General features: G+C 41.4%; 1 protein-coding gene across 1 annotated transcript in view; it reads right to left on the reverse strand.

Annotated features, from left to right (window-relative positions):
• CNTN1 (contactin 1) overlaps window positions 1-26303 on the reverse strand; it is a 417240-nt gene that overhangs the window by 81202 nt on the left and 309735 nt on the right. The window contains exon 14 of the mRNA XM_074942235.1: window positions 3766-3886. Within this exon, the coding sequence (XP_074798336.1) occupies window positions 3766-3886 (121 nt within the window). The remainder of the gene's footprint in view (window positions 1-3765; window positions 3887-26303) is intronic.

Below are 26303 nucleotides of genomic sequence, written 5' to 3' on the forward strand. Positions count from 1 at the left end.
GGACATATATTTTTGCTATCCTGGTTAGATCTGGTATCTCAATCTAAAATATATGCAGGATCCTTCGGGCTCAGGTCTATGATCTCCGGTCTGGATCCCTGTCTGTCACTTATAAAAGCCAAGGGTAAATTGCTAACACCATTTGGATCAAGGGAGAGCACAGCGCTAGATAGCCAATCTTCAACTTTTGTTAAAAGTCATCTCTTGATATCAAAGACATACCTAGTTATTACCAACTCTTGAACCTTTCCAAGAGAAGGTGACTGAAAAGGTCATCAGCTGAATAAGTTCAGAATTTCTAGTTTCTGACTGTGGCATGGCACAGAGATGGCCCTGTTTGTGAAGACTTATGCCAAACAACTCTCCTTACTAGTACTGCTAGATCTATCATTTGCTTTTGACATGAGTGATCACAATGTTCTGCTAGCCCAGCTGCACAGACTGAGCTGGACAGGATTGTTCTACAGTGGTTCCATTTGTTTTTATGGAATTCTTTCAATCAGTGGGGCTGGGAGAAGATGCATCTGCCCCAAGGCCCTCTTCTTTGGTATCTTTTATGGGGTGCCTTTCTCACCTGCGCGATTCAGTGTTAAACCATTCAGAGAACTGATTCAATGGTATGGTCTTCAGAACACTGTAAAACCCCTATTGACATCACCATATCTCCTCATCACCTCAGCAGTTCCATTATCCTAACTGTGATGTCAGAAGGGATGTAACATTAATCCAGATAAATGGATATATTGTTTGTAGGACAGAGAAAACGTTTAGAGGAGACTGTATGTACAGTGCCTTTTATTCTAATACTTCACCTATGAGACATATTCTATTTCACCTGCCTCTGTATTACCACTGATCTGTGAACCGTTTTATTGTCACGCTTCTCCACTGACATTGTAATGACAATGCCACTTTCGTCACATTGGCCAGACATGGCTCAGTGTTGAGCACTCCCAGAGTCCCACTGATGTCAATGGGGGAGGGGATCTTAGCCTCACGTGGACTCTAGCAATCCCACAGTATTCTTGTCAGCAAGTTAAAGAAGTATGGGCTGGATGAATGCACTATAAGGTGGGTAGAAAGTTGGCTAGATTGTCGGGCTCAACGGGTAGTGATCAATGGCTCCACGTCTAGTTGGCAGCCGGTGTCAAGTGGAGTGCCCCAGGGGTCGGTCCTGGGGCCAGTTTTGTTCAATATCTTCATAAATGATCTGGAGGATGGTGTAGATTGTACCCTCAGCAAGTTTGCGGATGATACTAAACTAGGAGGAGTGGTAGATACGCTGGAGGGCAGGGATAGGATACAGAGGGACCTAGACAAATTGGAGGATTGGGCCAAAAGAAATCTGATGAGGTTCAATAAGGATAAGTGCAGGGTCCTGCACTTAGGACGGAAGAACCCAATGCACCGCTACAGACTAGGGACCGAATGGCTAGGCAGCAGTTCTGCGGAAAAGGACCTAGGGGAGACAGTGGACGAGAAGCTGGATATGAGTCAGTAGTGTGCTCTTGTTGCCAAGAAGGCCAATGGCATTTTGGGATGTATAAGTAGGGGCATAGCGAGCAGATCGAGGGACGTGATCGTTCCCCTCTATTCGACATTGGTGAGGCCTCATCTGGAGTACTGTGTCCAGTTTTGGGCCCCACACTACAAGAAGGATGTGGCTAAATTGGAGAGAGTCCAGCGAAGGGCAACAAAAATGATTAGGGGTCTGGAACACATGACTTATGAGGAGAGGCTGAGGGAACTGGGATTGTTTAGTCTGCAGAAGAGAAGAAGGAGGGGGGATTTGACAGCTACTTTCAACTACCTGAGAGGTGGTTCCAAACTATTCTCAGTGGTAGAAGAGGACAGGACAAGGAGTAATGGTCTCAAGTTGCACTGGGGGGAGGTTTAGGTTGGATATTAGGAAAAACTTTTTCACTAGGAGGGTGGTGAAACACTGGAATGCGTTACCTAGGGAGGTAGTGGAATCTCCTTCCTTAGAAGTTTTTAAGGTCAGGCTTGACAAAGCCCTGGCTGGGATGATTTAATTGGGGATTGGTCCTGCTTTGAGCAGGGGGTTGGACTAGATGATCTCCTGAGGTCCCTTCCAACCCTGATATTCTATGATTCTATGAATCCTGTAGAACCTGTACACCGAATGCAACATTGGTGGTAGTGTCTTTCATAGTATTTCACTATGTGAATGGTAATAATTCTACTCCGTACATACTGGGTTTGAAGGAGAAATATATCCAACAGGATATTCCCTTATTTAAAAAGAAAGTGTTGCCTACTATTATCGTAATATTAAGCCATATAAATGGACTATTCCTTTCCTTCCAAAGGAGTCTTCTGTAATGTCAGTATATTCATCCAATTGAAATTATATCTATGGTACTCATGGCCGTCCCTAAGGGGAGTGCGGGGCCTGGGACATAGGCGCCGAGTTTCTAATCTGCTGGGGGGTGCTCCCTATGGCTCTGCCCAGGCCCCGCCCCACTCCACTCCTTCCCCTAAGGCCCCACCCTGCCTCTTCCCCGCCCAGTTCCACCCCCTCCCCCGAGCCCGTTGCACCCTCACTCCTCTCCCCTCCTCCCCAGCACCTTCTGATGCTGCGAAATATCTGATTCGCAGCAGGCAGTAGGCGCTGAAAGGGAGTGGGAGGTTCTGGTAGGGGGGGCTCCTCCTCGCCCCCGCACCTGCCTCTGCTGGCCTCCTTACCCAGCTCACCCACCCACCTCCCGCCACACTTCCCCACCCATTGGGCCCCTCAAAGCATGGGGCCTGGGTGATCACCCCGATTCACCGTACCCAAGGGATGGCTCTGACTCTACTATTACAATGTCAGTAGAAACTTCATTTGCTGTTATTAACCAAAGGAAATTAAATAAAAAAAGGTTACAACAATGTTAAAACTTACCAGACCTTAAAAATGAAGGAAATTCAGAATCAAGGTATAAACTGTCCTTTAGCTACCACACTGCTGTCTAACATACCTGGTAAGTGGGGCAAAATATACTACCTATGCTGCCCCATGCATCAGGTATGTCACTTTTGAAATACCGACATTCCAGAGCATCAGCACTTCACAGCATGCTGTTGCTTCTGCAGAAAAGTTGCATGTGAAGGCCAGAAAAACCAGATTAACTCACCCTGTTGAACCTATGCATTGTAACAGATCTTGTAAGATACCTACCATACGAGCAAGCACATTGTTCTGAGACCACGGCAATACTTAGGGACAGAGGGATGAGTTAATGATGGAGTGATAGCCTCCACTCCAAATTTCCTTGTTTCAATCATTCAAACATCAGCAGTACTTTTACTGTAATGTTTCGTTTCATGCACAATATACAATTCAGTGAAGCATTATGAATGGCTGTTTCAAAATTTCTTTTAGTAGACAAACAGGAATGACACCATTTCCTCACTCTGTTTTGAGAAGTTTTGTTATACAAAAGTGAAAACCAAATTAAGGTGTCTTGAAAATATTATATCAGGAAAAAAAACATGACAATTAATCTTTATTCTTATACAGGAAATGCACTAGAAGCACACTGGATACACTAACAGTATACACACATTTAAATATCTTCGAGAATCACAATCATGAGCAGATTGTAAGGTGTTCAAATATTAATTTCCTCCTAACTTTAATCTCCATCAATTCTTGATGAGAAATAAAATGGTTTTAATGAAGAAAAAAACAATTCATACCAGTCTGCTAACCTACATGAGAGGTAGCAAAATGTCAAATTATTTTAGCTTGAAAAATCTTACCTCTTACAACAAGGTCAGCTGAAGCTGAGGAGTTGTCAACAATTGTCTGTGCTGTGCATGTGTATCTTCCAGCATGCTGCAGCTGTACGTTTTTAATAAGCAGTTCACCATTGGCCTTTATCTGTTTAAGAAAATTATATAATTTAGATTAATAAATTAGATTAATAATTTTCTTATAAATTATTGTAATACACACACACACTCTGTCATTTGATATACAGTGATTGTCACTCATGACTAACAAGTACTCACTTTCAGTACAGAAAGGAGAGGATTACCTCCCTCAAATAAATGCTTGATTTATTTATATTGTAGCAGTGGAAAGTACTCAGTATTTCTTGAAAAGCTGTTGCTTTTTAATAGAGCTGAAAATCCAAATGTTCTGAAACTAAAAACTCTTTTTCACTAGCCGGTATTGCACTTTGTACACATGTACCATGTGCATGTACACTGCCACATGAAAACACTGGTTTACAATAGTTTTAGCCTAGAATTTTGCATGATTCACTTTTAAGTTATTTCCCAATATCACTTAAATTATTGTGGAATTAAGCATAGCAATAGTGAAAACCCAACAATGGATAACACCACAATCTATATCCATGTCAGTAAAGATCTGCTCCATATATTGGCCCACATCAGGCCCCAGAAATCAATGTATGGATCAGCTGCCTCCATGGCACTATCTTCTGCCTCCCTAGGATGCCACAAGGAGAGGACAAGCCTGTTCAAGACCTAGAGGCTATGCTGTCCTCCCAATAGCATCACATTTGGATAAAGATCTTCATCTTCAGTCTGTATCACATTTACATGGAAACCCTCCATACTGGGGAGCACCCATCATCCCTTTAAAGGGAGTCCTGGGAGCAGCTGTGGCAAGAGGTGCAGCTGGCAGCTGAGAAGCACAAGACCTTTATGCAGATGGTTTTATTACAAGTGAATTACATGGAATCTATAGGATTCTAAAGGTGAAACAATAGCTCCTTCCATGATGGGCAAAACACTGCCTTCCCCAAGGAATCATCTGTAGACAAACTCAAGGTTCCATTCTGTAAGGTGCTGAGAACTCCTTCACCAATTCAGCGAAGCACATCGCACATGGTTAATTTTAAACCTGTGAATTCCTGCCTCAAGGAACTTCAATCTAAATAGACAATAGAGATTCAGACATACAAAGCATTGCCAACCAGCAGATGGATTTGTAACACATCAGTGCAATGTTTTAAAACATCTTACCAATAATAATTAACCACAAAACTTCTTTGGATGGTGGATTAACACTAGTAGAGTTCACAGAGAAATTTAATCTTATTATTAGGTACGATTGGTATTGCAGAAGCGCCTAGAGGTCCCAGCCCCTTTACACTAAGCACTATAGAAACACAACTGTCTACATTGCTGCAGGGAGCGAGCCTCTCAGCACAGGCTGACAGACATGCTCCATTCTAGCTAGCGTGTTAAAAACTCAAGCTCGTCACCTGAGCTTGGCTCAGCTATGTACTCAGGCGGCTAGCCCAGGCCAGAGCATCCACCGTGCTATTTTTAGAGCACTAGCTTGAGCACAGCTAGTGCACTTCTGTCTCCCCAAGCCGGGAGGCCCTCTCCCAGCTGCAGTGTAGACATGCCCAGAAAGTCAGTCCCTGACCCAAGAGACGAGAGGATGGGTGCCTGAAACGTGGCACATGAGAACAGAGTGAAGAAGGTGGAGACGCGGGTGGGAAAGTGGTATTGTAGTCATCAGCTGTAAAACGGACTGACCAAAAATCATTGTTTCCTAGAGTGACCATATTTTCCTATGCTGAATATGGGACACCTGGTAAAATTACTTGTATTCAAGCGAGGTCAATGGCAATCAATCAGAAGTATGCAGTACAAACGTTCAAATTAACGTCAAGTTGACTGAGCCCCTGTTAAAAAGAAATACTGTGTAGCTGGATTCTTTTTATTGATCTTCTTATCTTTAAGGCTTTAGGTTTCACATAGAGAGGGGTGACACACACACACTCCTACCCCCTGCCCCCCACACATGGGGAGAGGTTTCACACACACTCCCATATCCCTCTCTCACACGGCGTGGGGGTGACTGACCAACTGACTGGACCCTCCCTGCCCAGCGCTCTGTATGCATGGCTGCGCCTCCAGGATGGACCTGCATCTCCTGGTACCTGGCGCTGCGTCTTCCCAAAGCAACACATGTGGGGGGAAATGCAGAGTCACAAGCCCCTCCCCAGATTTCTGCCAGGGTTCACACCAGAATGTGGCCAGCAGCAGCCTTTCAGCACCGTGTGGGAGGGAAGGGACGGAAGCTGCTTCCAGTCGCAGGAGGTTGGGTGGGGGTCTTTGCAGAGCTCATCTCTTCTTCTACTCCCTTGACCCTGGGGCTTTGGCACACGCAAGGCTCGGCTCCTCCTGGCCAGCAACTGAGGCTTTCCCAGGGCGCCAGTCCAGTCAGAGGCAGTGGGGGAAGGAAGGAGCCTGCTGGCCAGGCTGCTAGTGAGCCGAGTGCTCTGAACAGGGGCTGGTGCTCTGCACAGCGCTGGGAGCAGGACGCATCCTGCCCGGGGGGATATGGAGGAGCAGCAGGACTGGGGAGGTGAAGGGGCAAAGCAGGGAGAGGACAATGAGAGGGGAGCACATAAAGGGCTGATGGGTGGGCAACAGAGGGGACACATAACTGGCCGCTGCCTGGCACCTGCCCACACGCACCAGCCACTGCAGCTCGCAGCGCACAGCCAGCGCCAGCCGGAAATGGGACGGGGAGAAAGGGGCAGGGCACTGCTGGCCGAGAGCCAGTATGCAGTGGGGGCTGCGCTGACAGACCAGCAGAGGGAGCGGCCGGCCCCACACACTACATCTTCGCCCCACCACCAGCCTTGCACATCCACCCCCATAGTCCGCCACTGGACCCCTCCACTTACCACTGGTGGGAGGGCGGCTGGCAAGCAGGGATCTGGCCAGGAGCAGGACCCACCAATACTGATGTGGGGGAGACAGAAAATATCGACAATTTGCCCATTTTTAAGAAAAAGTCGGGACACCTACAGGAGGGCTTAAACACAGGACTGTCCCTTTAAAAACGGGACGTCTGGTCACCCTATTGTTTCCTACCAACATACAATAGAACCTGTATACAAGTAACAGTCATTCGATGTACAAGAAACACACATCTATAAAGAATAAACAGTGTAAACCATGTGTATACCTAATGGTGATTATGGGTACAGTATACTGTAAATATGCAAATGGCATAAAACGTTCAGTAGTTGATTTTAATTACCTATATCATTTTATATCTATGCATTGTTTTCAGTCTCAGAAACAATTCTATAGAATTTAATTAAAGTATATAATGCTTGGCATTTTAAGCCCTCATCACTTCAAATATGTAGCTACTGAACAGGGCAATTATTTATTTGCATCACATGCATAAGATCAAACAAAATGAACAACAACATTTTGTTTTAAACATTTTTCTTGTCAACTGCCTCAGGGGGAAAAATGAAATGTATGTACATTCCCTCCTCCCTCATCCTGTATAACTACCTTTGCTCTCTCTGGAGTAGCCTACAGCTTTCCTCACAATTCCAGACAAAACAAGAGGAGTAAATGGACCAAACTGTAACACCTGCCAACAGCTCTCCCTAGCCATCTAGTAAGGGATCTTCTATGACAATCAGGCTCACACCCATCCTCCCACAATCTGAAAACCACACATACACTATCTTTTCACTGTGCTGCATAGCCTATCGTCTTCTCAGTGCAACTCCCACTTACTTTAAGCTGGAATCAAGCAGGTTTCTGGAGAAAAGACTAGAACTAAAATTCGTCCAGACAATGTTCTGGAAGTCTTACTCCTTTGAATCTGTCCATGCAAGCATTCAGTCTGTGCAACACAAAGTCAGCCTAGAACAAACTGCCTCTGCTTTCTTTCTGCCTAAAATGAAAGTTGAAAACTGGGTTGCTGAGTGAATGTTTTTTGTCACAAATTTTGAGCTGATTTTCATGTTTCATATTAATGCACCATAGACTAGCTTTTTTCACTGAAAAGTGTTAATTTTACATTTGGATGTTAATAGATTATTTAACTGATAGTGTAACATCTCAGCTTATGTAAGGACAGTATAATTATACGATAGCAAATCCAGATGTTAGCATGGAAAGTTGCCTTCTGACTCCACAGGATAAACGTAGTAATTCTAAACCAAATTTAATTTAAAGGGCAATAGCTATAAATGGAAATGGCATAAATATATTAATCTGCAGTGAGAGCTTGCAATAACATTTTGTAGGAAGTGCGAGTTTTACTGAGGTTCATATACGTAAGTTATGTGAATGACAGAATGTTTCATGCAACATTATTTACTAAACACAGCACTGTAGAAACAACCTCTTAAGCAGGCTCAGGCCCTGAGAGTCCTTTGCAGCCTTAATCTCAGACGACAACTACTCCAGCTCTTCTCAACCACCACCATGTTTTGTTATATTTTATTTTTACAATCCATAGCCTGCTTCCCCACTTGCTTCTGGGGAAAAGTACACTAGTAGTTCTGCCTACTTCTCCCTTCCTTCAGGCTTCTCTACTCTCCTGTAGCTCTTCCTTCCTTTCTGACTATATAGTCCTAGCCGCTGGGGATACTTCCATCCAATTAGACCTTAAGTTGTATCTCCAAGCAGCTAACTGGGCTTCTCTTCCAACGCCTGTCTTTCAATTAATATAACCTGGTGGGGCGTTGAGTGACAGGGTGCTGAGTTAGCTCCTGAGTCAGGACACCCCGGTACACAAGCATTTCTGACTCTGGCACAAAATCCTACTCTTTTAGTTCCCTTAAGAATTTTATTTCATTATTTCATTGTGGTCTGACTTATTATTATGAATTAAGTAGTGGATACTGCTCTTTCACGGAATCTACTTCTTTTTCAAAGTGACTATTATTAAATGTATTACTATGTTCAATGGGTGTTGGACAAAAAAAAGGTAAAATTCCTATCGACTTCATGAGTAAAACACAATGTATTCTGAAAAATTCTCCAGGACTCCATGACCCATTAATGGGGGTGTAGAATAAACAGAGTCCATGTACTCATTTTGTGCATTTAAAAATACATTAAAAGAACAATGAGGTCAAAATCAAGCACTCAAAAGTTAGGAAAAGCCATAATTAAGACTGACTGTTTAACCTTAATTTACCCCGTTTGTGCATATTAGAATACACTTTTTAATTCCATGATCACATTCTATTTTGTCCACAGTACCTCTGCCTCATTCAATGCAGAGGATGGACAGTACTCACTGAATGAGAAGCTGTTCTATATTTTGTTATATCTTGCTTGTTCAGTGTGTGGGCCAAGCCTTATTTACTGAATATTATTCAAATCCTGCTCTAAAGAAAGGATTATTAGTTTTCCTCATTATAGTATCTGAGTACTTCACAAACATGAATGAATTTGTTTCCAAAATACACTTGTCAGGTGAGGTGGTAGTATTATCCCCATTTTAATGAGGGGAAATTGAAGCACAGAGAAGTGAATATAAAATGTGTTCACTAATTTTGGGTAATAATCAAAGGCTAAAAGAAAAGGAGTACTTGTGGCACCTTAGAGACTAACCAATTTGTTTGAGCATAAGCGTTCGTGAGCTACAGCTCACTTCATCGAATGCATACGATGAAGTGAGCTGTAGCTCACGAAAGCTTATGCTCAGATAAATTGGTTAGTCTCTAAGGTGCCACAAGTACTCCTTTTCTTTTTGTGAATACAGACTAACATGGCTGTTACTCTGAAACCAATCAAAGGCTAATAACTTTCCCTAATTTGGGACTTGTTCACATGAACAGCAAAGGGTACATCCCTGCCAATTTTCAAGTCCCTGCTCCAGAGCATGGAGGTCACAGAGTTTCACAACCTAACAGCTACAATATTTTTTTTAACATGGGCAAAACAAGGTATTTCCCCCTTAACCTGGTTCTCAGTAATAGCTAAAGCATTTTTGCTGAAACTTTCCAAAAAAATTCAACCTGGGGTAGACACTTGGCATTTCAGCCCATCTGGTTAAATTTGGCAAAATTATGACCAACTGAAAACAGGGTTTTATAGTGGGAAGCATAATAAACCTAAACTATATGCATTGTTATCTGTAGCACCTATAATAATTTCATATATATACACATTGTGGGTAAAATACTGCTCTTTGTTACACCAGTACAAAATCCAACAGGAGTTGCACCTGCAAAACACTGTAAAACATGGACCTCCCTAAATATATACATACATATACAATTATGTGTAATATTTTGTTAAATAATACTTGTACACAATGTTTAAAAATAACTCACTTATTCGCAGATGCTAGTTTGCAAATGTATCCTTAGCTTATTTAGAAAAGGACTACTGAAGTAAATCACAGCATTACACACGTGTTAGTCTTTAAAATATTTTCATAAAAACCCTAATCATCCTTTCAAAATATATCTAAAGTTCTTTCATGCAAGGTAAAATGTTACAAAAGATTAACAGCTGGATTGATATCATACCACATTGGAATGATTAACATTTAACTCTCCTAACTCACTCCAGATTGTTCAGAAACGGCATTTTCCTATGGAAAACAAACACTGAAATAGCTCCTTGCAATCATGAAACTTCACAGTCAGAAGCATAGTGGTAGCATTCAAAATAAAAAAAATATGTAAAAACCAATTTTGGTAGAATTACATTTAGAAGTAATGGTTATCTGTGATTTTTTTTCTCATCAAAAGGTTAGGGAAAGGTATAAACCTTTATTGCAAACAAAAATTGTATGGGATTCCATATGGTCTTGAAGCTAGATAAGTAGTTAACACCACAGTGGATGTAATGGGCACTTACAAGGTCCAGGTTTATGTCTCTTGACTGAAAACAGGAAAACAAAAAATAAAATGTAAACGTTTTGTAAATACTCTGAAACAAGAATGTCAATTGAGAACAGCCATACTTGGAGATCACAATGATAAAGGAGAAATTTATAGCAATTTGGAAAGAAGTGTACGAGGAATCGGAACAGAATACTGGTATACAAAAGAAAAGTAGAGAGCTGTCTTATTGGGAACCTCCTGTGATAAAAGAACAAACAAGCCAGTGAATGAAATTAATATACAACAAAAATTAAAAAGTAACTTTTTTTGGGTGCAACATAGGAACTCTCTCTTTAAGGACATTACTAAGGTAACCAGTTAATTGGGTATAAAGGAGGATTACACACATACGGAAAAGAATAACACATGAAGTTAGTTCTATACTTTACTGGCATCTAGTGTGAAGAAAAAACTCCAGTTCATAATGTAGTAAATTCGCATGCCATGTGCAATATTGATTTCTCCTCTGAAGCACTGGCACTGGCCATAGTCACAGAGACTAGATGGATGATTGGTCTGTTCCAGTATATTAATTCTTGTTTTCCTACAATCCATAGTCTAAATATAATTGGCACCATTATTGCTTTTAATTGTTATTACATTAATACCTATAAGCACTTTTCAATTCACTAACATTACAGGCTTGATTATCCCCTCTGCCAGTGTGGGTGGACGATAGACATGCCAGGTGAATCCAGATTGGTGCCAGTTTTATGGCATACTATTCCCTTTTCCCATGGAAGCTCTTCCATGAGTGCTTCATGGTGATCACTCTACAGGGCTCTCCAGAGTAGTATTTCCCCAAAGTATATGGAGATTACTGCATAAATTAACACTGACTGGTTCCAGACATCAACTCCTCTTTCCCTGTCATGCCTGACCTGTGTTGCCCAAGGGGGTGAACGGATGAATACCATTGTTCTGGGGAAGTGAGAGAGGGCAACTGCCCAACCCTCCTGATGAAACAATGGAGGAAACGCTTGGAGTTTCCAGTTCCCTACATTAAAAAACAAACAAACAAACAAAAAATCCCTCTAGAAAACCTAAATGCTTAGCCTGAACTTTATTAACTTTTAACATATCCTGGGAGGAATCATGTAGACCATGAATCTCTGAGCATCACCTGTTTTGCAAATACATATAAGCAAAACTTGTTCCAAACCACACAGGTTTGGTCTCAATTGCATAGCTCAGAATTCACATGATCTAATCATATTGCTTCTTCCATTTAATACGTTTAAAATTTTTCCTAATTGTATACATTAATTCTAATATATTTAAGTTTATAATTATATCATTAAACATTTTAAGTAATGTTATATCTACTGACCCACAGTAATAAACTTCTGGAAATTTCCCTTATATGTTGTGGCAAATGGCTTAGTGCTGAAACTCTAAACAATGTGGAGATAAAAATGTGATCTACCCACAAAATAAAAAAATGCATACACTTGATCTCTCTCTTTCTCTCGCCAAAGCTCTCCTGAACCAAGCTTTTTGCAGTTGGTGATAAAGCTTTCCATACCTCAGTAGGAGCCTAGGTTCTCAGTGGTAAAAGGAAAGCTTACAAAGCAAATAAAGAACATGGACATCAGCAGATTCTGTCCACAAATTAGATATGAATGCTTTGTATGTTTTCACTCAAAACCTCAACTTGGCTGGGTTACAAACTGCCTCCGTCAATATAGAGAGAGCTGAATCACAGCCTGGAAATTGTGATAGCAGTACTCAGGGATGTTCCAGAGTGTATATGCGGTTCACCACCCAAATATTTGCCAACTTTAAAGCAAAAGACTTTCATCATATGAGCCCTCTACTTATGCTTTTAGACTACAAAATCATGCCAAAGGCAAAAAATATCTCTGTATGATGTACACTCTTTCTTGGATGTAATGCTCTAAAGACCTTTCCCACTTTGTTAACCTTTTGACTGCTGTCAGAGTGTGCCCAAAGGTGAATGCAAATCCTTCTCAGTACCTCTGGTCATCTGACTGAAGAAAGGATTCATCCCTGAAGGAACATCAGATCACAGGAAAAGACTTCATCCCTTGATGCAGCTGACATGCCACATGGCACTAACAAAGATAATTTGGAGGAACTATAAAAATCCAATGAGTATAGTAAATCAGAAGCAGTGGGCAAAGTTTGCAAATTTGGGTCCCCAAAATTAGGCATGTGAGTTTCAGAGGTTCTGAAGAGGTACCCTGAATATACAACAGATAACAGGTAATTCAGAAAAAGAGGAGTCAGTTTAGCCAGACCTTGCTGTCTCCTCTCTTTGCAATAGCCTAAAAGATCTGTAAATCCTTTCATCGTGGACAAAAATATTAAAGGAAAATGAGTTTCCCTGAATGTCCTTGTCCCAGCAAAGGGTGATGAGGAATGGCAAAAGATATGCATTTGCACTATAATAAATACAAACAGCACAGACACTTCGACAGTTGTGGCTACTTGACCTGATAGTGTAAACTGTGATTACAGTCACTTTTCTGATTCCTTGTTCCCAAAAGACACAGGGACAAAATCTACTCAGATTTACACCAGTGCAATCTCATTGTCTGGGTCTCATTAGCAGAAGAATTTGGCTCATTCTGGTTTGTAAGAGATATCTGGCATGCGATTTAGGGGTAACTAAAAATCAGCAGTCTAATAATAGGGCTTACACAGAAGGACCTCATCCTTCAAAGGCCCTATATTTATATGAGAAGGAAATATGGTGCTAATTCTACCCTTGATATGTGGACTAGGAAATATTTCCAACAAATATATTATTCTTCCCCCTTCATACATTCCACTGCTTCTGGTGCCAGAAGACATCTGGGAAACTATGTTTTGTACTGGTGTCATTGTGATAAGGTCTCCCACTACTTCATTTTCAAGAAAGAAAATAGGTCAGAAGCTGAATATGCTTTTGCAAAAGGCTCATGTTCCTAGTAGCCTGTGGGTGGAGGATATAAACTAAACTACTAACTAGATTTCTGAGTGGAGTTAAGGACATATGCTTTTCTGAGCCCACGCTTGCCAAAACAGGTATGACACATGGATTCTAGTAGTCCTCAAAATCTCACAAACACATTGATTACAAAGATTCAGTGAGCTGTTTTTTCAGGAAATTGTTTTTTCCCTAGAGCAGCAGTTGGCATGTTTCTAGCTTCCACTGAATAGACAAAGTTTTATTGTTTTGGAAATAGCACTGCAGATTAATAATATATTTCTTCAGTGCCTCCTGTTTTAGCTAACGGCTTCTTTATCTCACCCTCAGCACCATATCTCTGCTTTCCTTCTGCTGCTTGCTCTTAACCATTGACTCCATTCCTCTCAACCCAGGCCCGCTCCCCTAGTGTTATGTTCTTAAAAAATTCCAGGTTTTCCTCAAAATTTGACACAGCCTGGAGAGAAACAAATGACTCCAAACTCACCTGTATGTGTGTGTGTGTGGGGGGGGGGAAAGGATCGATGACAAACATTTATTGGAAGTCACCTTTACAGAGTCTCAGGACTCTTTTAGAGTAAGGGATGTGGATCAGTTGATCTGCCTGACCATGCCTTAATCAGCCACTGTCTGCTCCCTTAAGCTATTTAACAGCTTCCTTCTGCAGACAGTTCAATATGGCTCTGAATGTACTTGCTGTACCTCTGGTTCTCATTCCAATCCATGCATCCCACTTCTTTCTTCCTGCTTCATAAACTAGGTTCTCTGTATAAATTTTCCATTCCCTCCACTTTAAAATTCCACAAACTTCCAATTTTTTGCTCAGTGGAAACCTTAGACATACCTCAGCAGAGCAGTCTAATGCGCCCTGCTGTACTCTGCAAAGTGGTATACAGAGAAAGTAATTCAGAACTTTAAAAATGCAAAATACTTTCCCCCACGTCTTTCTTGGTGCAACGTAGTTTGTGATCTGAATAAGTAGACAATTATAAAATAACACTGCGTGTCTACTTAATGCAATGTTATATGAGAAATGGATAGCTGCACAAAAAGACATTGTCTACCATGTCCTCCCAAGGAGCCACTGCTGTCTGCAAATCATAATCTAAATTACACAAATGAGCAGATACCATACAATATTCATCTAATAACAATTTTACAGTCCAAGTTACACTGCGTGGTTTACAAAGAAATCTGTAAGAACAAATTTCACTTTTTCCCATATGCTGGCTCCATCTGTCCATGACCTACTTCTTACTCTTTGTATTTAGAAACTAATGACTGATAGAACACTGGATTGAGACTCAAGAGACTTGGGTTCTATTCTTTTCTCTTCCACTGGCCTGTTGTGACCCTAAGCAAGTCACCTCTCACCTCTCTGTGCCTCCATACCCCAGTCTGTATAAAGGGCATAATACCTCCTCTGTAAAGTGCTTTGAGAATTATGGATGAAAAGCATTATATAAGCGTTAGATATTATTATCATTATTTTATGAAACAGGTACATCACAACCAACAGCAATGCAGGCTTCCTCATACTACTCTGCCAATGTGACTTCCTTCTAAAGGGACCAGTTCATTTAGTTCTTGACCTGTCAACTGAGCTTGCCAGGAGACAAGTGGCAATGGCTAGAGTAGTTTTTTGTGATGTGGATATTTATTTACTAGAAATTTGTGAACTTAAACCACCAACTAATTTCACATAGACCAGTAGGCATTTTTTTCTTGTTGCATGTTACCTCTTTCCTCCTAGTAGAGTACAGCCCTTACATTACATATATGTAGCGCGCAGTAGGACTCAGGTGGGATTTTCACATATAGCTCTCAGGAGCACACATTCTACCTTTGTCCACCTCGAAGAAGACTTGGCAACAGAAATAATAAAGGAAACACAGAGGACAGATACAGAAGAAGGGGATAGCATTGCATATCCACTAAGTATTCCATATATGGCCCTAGAAGACCGAGAAACTTTATGTGCTTTCAGACTGTGGAGAGGGCTTGGGTGAACTAATTAATATTTGCATGAAAAAATGTTTTTGAGAAAACGGCAAAGTAAAGATAATTGACGTGAAAGATGATCAAATACACCACGTCTGAAAAACATTGGCTGGAATTCTCTAGTAGGCAGGGGAATTCCTTAGCAAAATTTCACTTCCAATTCTAGCATAGAAGATCTATGCTTGTGCATTTGAGATATGGGGGTGGATGGAGTTAGTTAAAGAAATCTGTTAAAAATAAAATTCTATAAAACGCTTTGCATAAGCTAAAGTGCACAGAGGCTGATATATGGAGGAGGAATAAATTGCAATTTCTGGCAAGGTAATTAGCTGTCAGATGTTAAGAGAGGATTGACAGAATGATTTGCTAGCTTTTAAGGAGACAAGATGGATCAAATCAGGAACTTTATATCCTTTAAGGTGGCCCTACCCCTAACGGGACTGAGATTAGAGCCACTATATTGGATGAAGGCTATATTTGCCACAAGGACCAGACATGCTGCCTGAGGAAAGAAGGGCTAAAAAACACTCACACACAAATACTGCACACTACAACATAACTTTTCCACATGAACGGAAAAGTCCTGCAACCTGAGTTCAACACGGGCTCATAATATTCAATAAGCATTATTAAACATGAAAAAAAGGTTTAAAAACACTATTAATAACACCTCTATTTAGTCCAATTAGTGGCTGCCATCTTTGAATCTTTCCTTCTGAGGATGGGAATACAATGCCTCTTTTGAAGCTTCCACTTCTTATGTGTTTAAGTTAAAAAAAAAAAAAAAAAGACAACGGAGATCCCAAAGCGGCTATCGGCAGACTATCTCAGAAGAAACCATTACAAATGACAACCATATGTTCCTCCGATGAGACCACTTACAAGGATACATTTCTTCTTCAAAAATTTTAAACCAAGCAGCGGCAAATTCTTTATACACCTCTGATGAATCCAATTTAGCAACCTCCATACTGAAATACTTTATAGGCAAATGTGAGACTCCATGGGACACTGAGCTTTCACAGGATGCGGTCACAAAGCATTACACAGCTTGCAAGTTGCCAAAACTCAAATGTAGGGGACTGCCCTTCAAAGCGTGCAACCAGTAGCCAATAATTGATTTCCCTGCCCAACTCAGGGCAATTCTCCAAATTAACAGGTGGCCTGGTGGATGCTAAATCACCAGCAGCCAAGGTGTGGTATGTGCATCTGGTGAATTTTAGATTTTTAATACAAATAATAATTTTCTTGGGCTCAAAACCACCATGATAAACCCACCTTTTGGATACAGTAACACTACAAATAGTGGTGGGAGAACCTCCAACGTTCAGCATTCGGCTAAGTACGCAGATGTTGAGACCTTACCTAAAGTAACGGAGACCCCATGCAACACCCTGAGCCTCTGTTCTAGTTCCCACACAACCTATATCCCGAACAGAATTCCCATGTCCTCAAGTTGTCTTCTTGACAGGAGGCCCCAGAGTGTGCTAGCCTCTTCTGCTGTCTTCAGTAGGCAGGTGGCAAATCCATCTGACCTCTTTAATAAATAACATTTCTTATACATACTTTTCACCAGTAGATCTTAAAATGCTTCACAATCTTGATCATATTTATCCTCAAAACACCTCTGAGGTAGGGAAGCATTACTATCCCCACTTTACAGATGTGGAACTGAGGCACAGAGAGGGTAAGTGACTTGCCCAAGGTCACAGAGGAAGTACATGGCAGAGCAGGGAATTGAACCCAGATATGGTATCCCATGTCCTACACTAACCACTGGACCATCCTTCCTGCCCATGTGGTCCATAACTCCAGGGGATATACATATCTGATGTCTCTCTCACTAGGTACTCTATATACTTTCCCTAATGCATTCGGCAGACGTACACCACCAGTCCCTCTCACACTCACCTCCTTTGCTAAGCAGGTAGGAGGTGTTTGCTAAGTGCTCCCCTCCCCTCCTCTACCTGCTTCACCTCTGCTCTGCATTCAGAGCCAGAGGAATCACAAAGGAGTAACTGAGGCAGAGAGAGGGGGGCAGTCACCAGCTAGACTTCCACTAATCAAAGCAACCCCTAATGGCAGGAGGCCAGAGTTGACTTAAAAAAACAAGACAGCAACAGCCACAGCCCCTGGGGCTGTGCATACTTGTGATGACTCTGTAGACTGAAGGACATTCTCAGCCAGATGGGACAGCTGACAGACAAGGTATAAAAAGACACAATGAAGATCACAAAAAAATCTACAGCAGAAAAGGAAGTTGAAATTTATGTGGGATTTGTTTCTTTATTAAATTATGCCTGCAATTTTCAATAGCTTCAGTTTCCAGATTCAGCATTTCTTACTTAAATAAATTTCAGTAACAGTAAGAAATCACCAAGATGTTGAGGGACCGAGTAAATTTTGGTCTAAAAGGAGCTATGGACCTCATAATGAAATACAACTTACAGATAGTGGCTGGAATTTACAAAGGGTGAATGGGAGCTGAGACCCTTAGTCTATTTTGGAAATCCCAGTGGTAATGTTAGATATGTGCAGGGCAGTAAAAAGATGATATGCTCCCAACAATCCAATTTTCTAAGTTTATCTCAAACTCCACTTCCTACGTCATTATGTGTTTCAGTCCTCTCTCCCTTAAAAATGGCTCAGAACTCTTTAGCTCATTTAAATCCAAACATATATTCCACATTTTAATTCTTCTGAATGAAACTGATCTGCCAGATCATCTCTACAAGTTTATGAATTTATCTGTAGCACTCTAGTTTAGGTTTTATTAAAGAAAAACAGAGGTGAGAAAAATATCAGATCCTCTATCATCTAAGGCCTTGTCTAAACATTCCCAATGTTGTCCACAAAAGTCAGGTTTAGTCGACAAAACAGTGGAGGTGTACACACTGCCATGCTCCTCCTTCTGACAAAACTCTCCTGCTTTGCTGACAAAATAAAATCATCTCCACGAGAGGCGTGGAGCTTTTTGTGCAAAGATACATTGACAAAGTGTCAGCATAGACCCCGTGCTTGGTTATGTCACTGTAAATGGCCTCCAGGACGTGTCCCACAATGCCCATCCTGACCACTCTGGTCAGCAGTTCGAGCTCTGCTGCCCTGCACCCAGGTACACAGGCCTCTGCCCTGTTCCCTTTAAAGGCCCAGGAATTTTTGAAATTCCACTTCCTGTTTGCTCGGCAAGGAGAGCTCACATCGCATCTTCCCAGCTGACCATGGCAGCTCCACACAGCAAAAACTCTCCTGCTTGGAACATACATGAGTTATTGGATCTGCTGGGTCTGTGGGAGAGGAGGCTGTGCAGTCCCAGCTCTGCTCTAGCCATAGGAACGTCAATACCTAAGTCGGACTTCTTGTGGCTTGATGAATAAGGGCTACGAATGGGACATGTAGTAGTGCCATGCGAAGATAAAAGAGCTGAGGCAGGCGTACCAGAAGGCAAGACAAACAGTTTCTCTGGCTCCACTGAAAACCTCCTGCTTCTATAAGGAGCTGGACGCCATCCTTAGTGGTTACCCCACGTCCACGTCTAAGAGTCCTGTAGATACACAGTGGACTCAAACCTGAGGACAAAAGTCGTAGATGAGGAGGTTGAGTTGGAGGATGATGTGAAGCATATGGCAGGGTTGTCCGGTGACGCAGCAACTCAGGACCTCTTTTCCATTCTGAAGGGGTCTAGCCAGTCACAGCAGTCCGTCTATGGTGCGCATGATGTAGGAGGAGAGCTCTGGTAAGTGATCTTTTTGAGTTGATGCTTTCAGTTTTATGAGGTAGAGCTGTCCTCTGCTTTGTATATTCTAGAAGTGGGTGAATGGATAGAAATGTACAAGACTAGCTGTGTTTGCATGTGCTCCACATTCCCCAGTGCAGCTAAGCAGTGTGGCGTAACAGTGTGTTAATGCACACCGAGATTTGATGGGAATCCTCCAGAGAGATCTCTAGGAAACTTTCCTGGAGGTACTCGCCCATCCTCTGCCGAAGGTTCCTTGGCAGAGCTGCTTTGTTCCTTCCCCCATTATAGGAAACTTTCCTGCATCAATCACCTGTGTAGGGACGAAAGCAGCACAGAGGCAAGCAGCATAGGGCCCAGGTCTGAAACTGTACACAGGCTGCATACGCACCCTTGCATCCTTGCTTACCCTTAGGAGTGAGATATTAACTTTGATAACCCCTCTTGTGGAAAATGGTAGCAGAATTTACAATATTGTCCCTAGTTGCCTGCACTGATCCCCCTAAAAAAATACCTAGACCTTCGCCCCATCTTGAACGCCCAGTCCCCACCCAGGCCGAACTCACCATGTTCAAGGTGTTTGCCGAAATGCGTGCTTGCCACGGGACAGTGAGAAAGTGATTCATATGTTAAAAGAGGTGTATTTTACTGTAATGATTCGATGCTGTGTGTGAACTAACAATCATGCTTCTGTTTCTTGTGCTTCTGGAGATATGGCCTTCAGGGCAACCCTCTGCACACTGGAGAAGTGCCTCCACCAGATAAGGAAGCAATCAAGGTGGAGCAAAGAGGACATGTTCTGAGAGGTGCTCCAATCCTCAGAGGTCAAAAAAAGAGAACACAGTCTAAATGTGGACTTTCTTTGAGGATGTATCAAATTCTTACTGCACCAAATGAGATTATGGGGCCCATTTCTCCTCTATGTATGCATATTAATATGAATGCATATTCCATAAGCATATCACAGGGAAAATAAATACCCTTTATTTTCAGCATGGGTAGCTATTTAAGAATACTTTTGCTAATAAAAATATTTTAATATTTCTCTAGATAGTGGATATTAATTTTTTTAAGTCTAACAACAGTAAACTCTTCAGTCTTTAAATATACATGGTAAAAAACAATTCAGAAACTAAATGTTGAATCATCAGAGGCACTGAGAGAGCTTGAAGTGCTAAATTTCCATAGTTATTTCTTTAGGATATTGAAAGAATATGGTAGTGTTGAACTACTCAATCAAATAACTAGGCAAACAAACACAAAGTTGAACAATGTTCAGTTTAGGAGAACCCTGAAAGTGAACTGTTAATGTAGAAACTATTTGAAAAGAACATGCACTAACATTTAAATACATATTGTTTCTTTTAGATAGCAATGTCATAATTTGTCATGTGACATGAAAACAACAGTGACAAGTTTTCTTCTGAAAAACGAGCTGTAGAGCTAATGAAATGCAAATTAGTTCTGTCTTCAGCAACTGATGGCACTACCAAAGCTTCCAGCTCAAGACAAAAGATTTATTCAGCTATTTACATACATTTTATCATTTCATTATGTGTTTATGACAACAATAGTAGCATTATATCAGCAACTGAAGGATGCTATTAGGTTTCAGCATTTTGATTTGCATTCTCACCATACATTAATAGCTCTATTATTTGAAAGATCTATGTAGCTCCTTAAGCTACAGGAAATTGCGATCCATATAACAATTGTAATGTTACTAATGGAATATTTATCATTTTATGTTTATGAAAAGTTGCATGGCAAAATGTGATTCTACCAGTTCCACCAAGTAGATTTGGTTAGAGGCTGTTTAAAGCCCCAATTACTACTGAACTGGAAATCTTATGCAAAGCTGCCACCTGGTGGCTGGAAGAAGAACTGCAATATGGATCCAGCAAAGCTAGGTAAAGAGCAAAAACTCTCAGGTACAAGCACGCATAAAAGCAGCATAAAAAGCATGAATGTAACAAATGAAATAAACAGATGAAATGGCAGGAATATATATTTCTGTTATAAGTAATTAATTACACTTGGATATAAAATGAAGAATCAAACTGATGATGGGCATTTCATATACAATATTCTAGGCAGAAACTTGTATGAAACACGAAGAATTTTTAGGAACACCACAACATTATTCCTGATTATTAAATATAACCACAAATCCAGACCCCAAACAATTACTTAAATACAAACCTCAGATCCAGACAGAAAGGGATAGACTCGTAGACTTTATGGCCAGAAGGGACCATCATGATCATCTAGTCAACCTCCTGCACATTGCACCTTGCTCATCTACTCCTGTAATAGACTCATAAGCTCTGACTGTGTTACTGAAGTCATCAAATCATGATTTAAAGACTTCAGGTTATGGAGAATCCACCAATTACACTAGTTTAAAATTGCAAGTGACCCTTACCCCTTCCTGCAGAGGAAGGCGAACCCCCCCTCCCCAGGGTCTCTGTTAATCTGACCTGAGGAAAATTCCTTCCTGACCCCAAATATAGTGATCAGTTAAGTCCTGAGCATGTGGGTAAGACTCAGCAGCCAGACACCTGGGAAAGAATTCTCTGTAGTGTGACAAAGCTCTGTCCTTGCCTCTGTGGGTCCTGCGTTTCCTGGCGGATTTCGCTAGCCTCAGAGGCTCACTGTGACCCTCCACATAACCCTTCTTTCTCTAGAGACAAGGGTCACAGTCTACTGAGCCATTTTCATCATAAGCCAGCGAGGGAGGTGAGGAGAAGTTATCCTTCCTTGCACAGTCTCTGTTGTCTCCCAGTCTCAGTGATTAATCAGGGGGCAAAGGTGCGGGGGTGAGCCCGGGCCCACCCTCTACTCCGGGCTCCAGCCCAGGGACCCTAATAGTATCAGCTATGGTAGCTGACCTTTTAGAAACATGACATGTACAATTCCCTGGGCTACTTCCCCCACAGCAGCCCTTGCTTCCTCAAGCCCCACTTCACCCTTGCCTCAGGGCCTCCTTCCTTGTACCTAATATGGTGTGTACTACTCAACCTCTCCAACAGCGCAACTTCCTCCCACAGCTCCTGACATGCACACCCACCTGACTGACTGGGAGGCTTTTAACTAGTTTCAGCCAGCCCCTGTTTGGCTTCAGGTGTCCCAATCAACCTAGCATTCTCCCTGCCTTCTGGAAAGTTCTTAATTGGCCCCAGGTGTCTTAATTGACCTGGAGCAGCTGCCATTTCACTTAACCTGGTACCAGGGATTTGTTTAGCCTGGAGCTAATATATCTATCTCCCACTACTTTTCTATAGCCATCTGGCCTTGCCCCGTCACAGTAGTAACTCAGAGCCCTCCCCATCTAGTGTCCCATCTCTGGTCATTGGAGATATTTGCTGCTAGCAGTCGCAGATCAGCTACATGCCACTGTAGGCAGTCTTATGATAACATCCCCTCCATAAACTTACTGAGTTCAGTCTTGAAGCCAGTTAGGTTTTTTGCCCCTACTGCTCTCTTTGGAAGGCTGTCCCAGAACTTCACTCCTCTGATAGTTAGAAACATTCACCTAATTTCACCCCTAAACTTGTTGATGGCCAGTTTATATCCATTTGTTCTGTGTTAACATTGACACAACTTTAAATAACTCCTCGCCCTTCCTGGTATTTTTCCCTCTGATGTATTTATAGAAAGCAATCATATCTTCCCTCAGCCTTCTTTTGATGAGGCTAAATAAGCCAAGCTCTTTGAGTCTCCTCTCATAAGGTAGGTTTTCCACTCCTCTGAAAATGCTAGTAGCCCTTCTCTGAACCTGTTCCAATTTGAATTAATCTTTCTTAAACATGGGAGACCAGAATTTTACTCTGTATTCCAGATGAGGTGTCACTAGTGCCTTGTATAATGATACTAACACTTCCCTGTCTCTACCAGAAATACCTCATTTGATGCATTTTAGGATCACATTAGCCTTTTTCACAGCCACTTCACATTGGTGGCTCATAGTCATCCTGTGATCAACCAATAGACCCAGGTCTTCCTCCTCAGACCTTCCAACTAATAAATCTCCACCTTATAGAAAAAAATATTGTTGTTAGTCCATAAATACATGACCTTGCACTTTGCACTATTACATCTAATCCCATTTCTATTACTCCGGTTTTCAAGGTCATCCAGATCTTCCTGTCTGATATTTTGGTCCTCCTCTGTATTGGCAATACCTCCCAACTTTGTATCATCTGCAAATTTTATTAGCACACTCCCACTTTTTGTGCAATGGTCATTAATAAAAATGTTAAATAAGACTGGTCCCATAACCAATCCTAGAGGAACTTCACTAGTAATCTCCCTCCAGCCTGACCGTTCACCTTTCAGTATGACCCATTGAGGGCTCCCCTTTAACCATTTTCTTATCCTCTTTACATTTCTCATATTTGTTAAATAGGAGAAGATGTGGATTAATAATTTCCCACGTGGAACTGTATCCAATGCCTTACTGAAATCCAGGTAGATTAGAGCTACTGCATTTCCTTTGTCTAAAAAATCAGTTATCTTCTCAAAGAAGGAGATAGTTTGGTCTGGCATGATCTACCTTTTGTAAAACCATGTTGCATTTTATCCTAGTTACTGTTTATCTCTATGTTCTTAACTGCTTTCTCTTTCAAAATTTGTTCCAAGACCTTGCATACAATTGAAGTCAAACTAACAGGCCTGTACTTTCCTGGGTCACTTTTATTCCCTTTCTTAAAAATAGGTATTATATTAGCAATTCTCTAGTCATAGATTATGACCCCTAAGTTTACAGACTCATTAAAAATCCTTGCTATTGGGCTTGCAATTTCATGTGCCAGTTTCTTTAATATTCCTGGACAGAGATTATCCAGGCCCCACGATTTAGTCCCATTAAGCTCTTTGAGTTTGACTTTCATGTGGGATGTGGTAATTTCTATTTCCATATCCTTGTTATCATTAGCCACCGTGGCACTATGCCTAAACTCTTCATTAGCCTCATTAAAAACTGAGGCAAAGTATTTGTTTACGAGTTGGGCCATACCTAGATTATCTTTAATCTCTGCTTCATATGGCAGTCTCACTTCTTGTTTCCTTGTTTTCTTTTTTTATTTATATAGCTATAGAATCTTTTACTACTGGTTTTAATTCCCTTTGCAACTCCAATGAAGTGAGCTGTAGCTCACGAAAGCTTATATTCAAATAAATTGGTTAGTCTCTAAGGTGCCACAAGTACTCCTTTTCTTTTTTTAATTTTTTAAAGTTTACCTTTTTCAAATCAATGACTCTAGCTTCAGATCTATTTTTGTTTATCCATCCATTTAGTTTATTCCTAGTTTATTATTTAGTTTATTCCTAGCTTTGTGATGTTTGGCTTTTAGCTGGCAGTGGCTGAATATACAAAATGGCTGACTGCAGTACTGTCACGTTCTGGGGTACAAGCAGGAATGTCAAATTCCGGGGCAACACCTGCTCCAGGATAATGTACATCCTACAGCTTCCACATACAGTCATCATCACTGTCTCTTCCATCCCTTGGGTCATGTCCACTGCTTCCCCTCTATCTGTCATAGCCTTCCTGCCTGAACTCCTGCCAAGGAAAAACAAACCAATCAAACCAAACACCACATACTTTCTCCTCCAACAGAACTCATACTCAAACTTTGCTTGCTCCTGTTAGATCCTGACCTTGAGTAGAGGCACGGTAGGCCCTTCTGCCACCATCCCAGCCCCTTTCTGTGCTAACTGCAAAGGATTGAGCAAATGGTGGAAGGGGGTCAAAGAGTATCAGCAACAAAACTAGCTAAGTTAGTGAAGAGTAGGAAAATTCATATGAAGTAGATGTTTCTGCTCCAGAAGATGGAGTCGTAGGGTGGGATTCTCCGCTGCTTTGTTCAGTCATTTACATCTTGTGTAGAGCGAGTGCAAAAAATGCCACCAAAATCGGAATGGTGTTGTGCCCTCGCTGCACAGATATATACAGCTATGGAGAAGCAGGTCCAGAGATCATCTCCTGAATGGCATGGGTGGGGTGGATGGCTGTTTTGAGGAGTTGGCACCCTCAGGACTTGCACAAATACTCTTAGTGGGTTGCTTGCTAAGGAGAAGTGGGCCATAGTATGTTCTTCCTGAAGTACTTTGCTAGAATTCTTCAGAAACATCCTCAGCATCAGGATGGGACATTAACATTAATTTCCTTAAAAACTGAATTTCCCTATAGTGGTACTATTACAAGAAAAATCTTGTACCACATAAATAGCCACTGGTATTTGTAAAGTTATGGCTCTTGTTCAATATATGTTTTTTGAATAAAAATCCTAGGATCTGCACATGGCCAACAGATTGACAAAGTTAACCCATTGCATAAAGCCATTTTATATTTTTTTCCCTCTGGTGTTACTCGGGCTAAGGTGGGGAAAATCTCATGTCAATGAATTTTCTTCCTTACTACACACCAAAGCACTTGCTTGATTTATCCACACTTTCAATCCCAGTCTGCGGTTTAGTGGTACATATCTGAGCCCAAGCCTAAATAACTTCTCTAAATGACTGCAGTCAGGGGACTAAACTCAAGGACCAAGACAAAAAATTAGGTGTGCTTTTACTTTGCTCTCTTACAAGGCAGAGGTTGTTTTTTTTCTGTCCAAATAGAGGACTTTCTTCTTTATATTTTCCCAGCTCTCGTATTTTTTAAGGAAGGGTTTGATAGACACTAAGACTTCATTCCTGCTGTTATCTAAGAGAAGAGCTGTCAGCAAGCTGTAATTTCAGGCTTCTGCGAAGTACTCTATATGCACTGAACAGTGCAGAAGTGCAAATTTAAATACACATCAATGAAGCAATCCTCAGATGAAAACATGGAAAATATCATTTTCTTTGGATGGCAATGAGGTAGATCTACACGTCTCATAATTCCTGTAAAGTACATTTCTAGAGTTGTTTAGTATGCTGATACTGGAGTTTCGATAGACACAGATTTCTGTAAGGTACTTTGCAGGAACCTTAA

The sequence above is a fragment of the Natator depressus genome, chromosome 1, assembly GCF_965152275.1.
Source record: "Natator depressus isolate rNatDep1 chromosome 1, rNatDep2.hap1, whole genome shotgun sequence".
Lineage (NCBI taxonomy): Eukaryota > Metazoa > Chordata > Testudines > Cheloniidae > Natator > Natator depressus.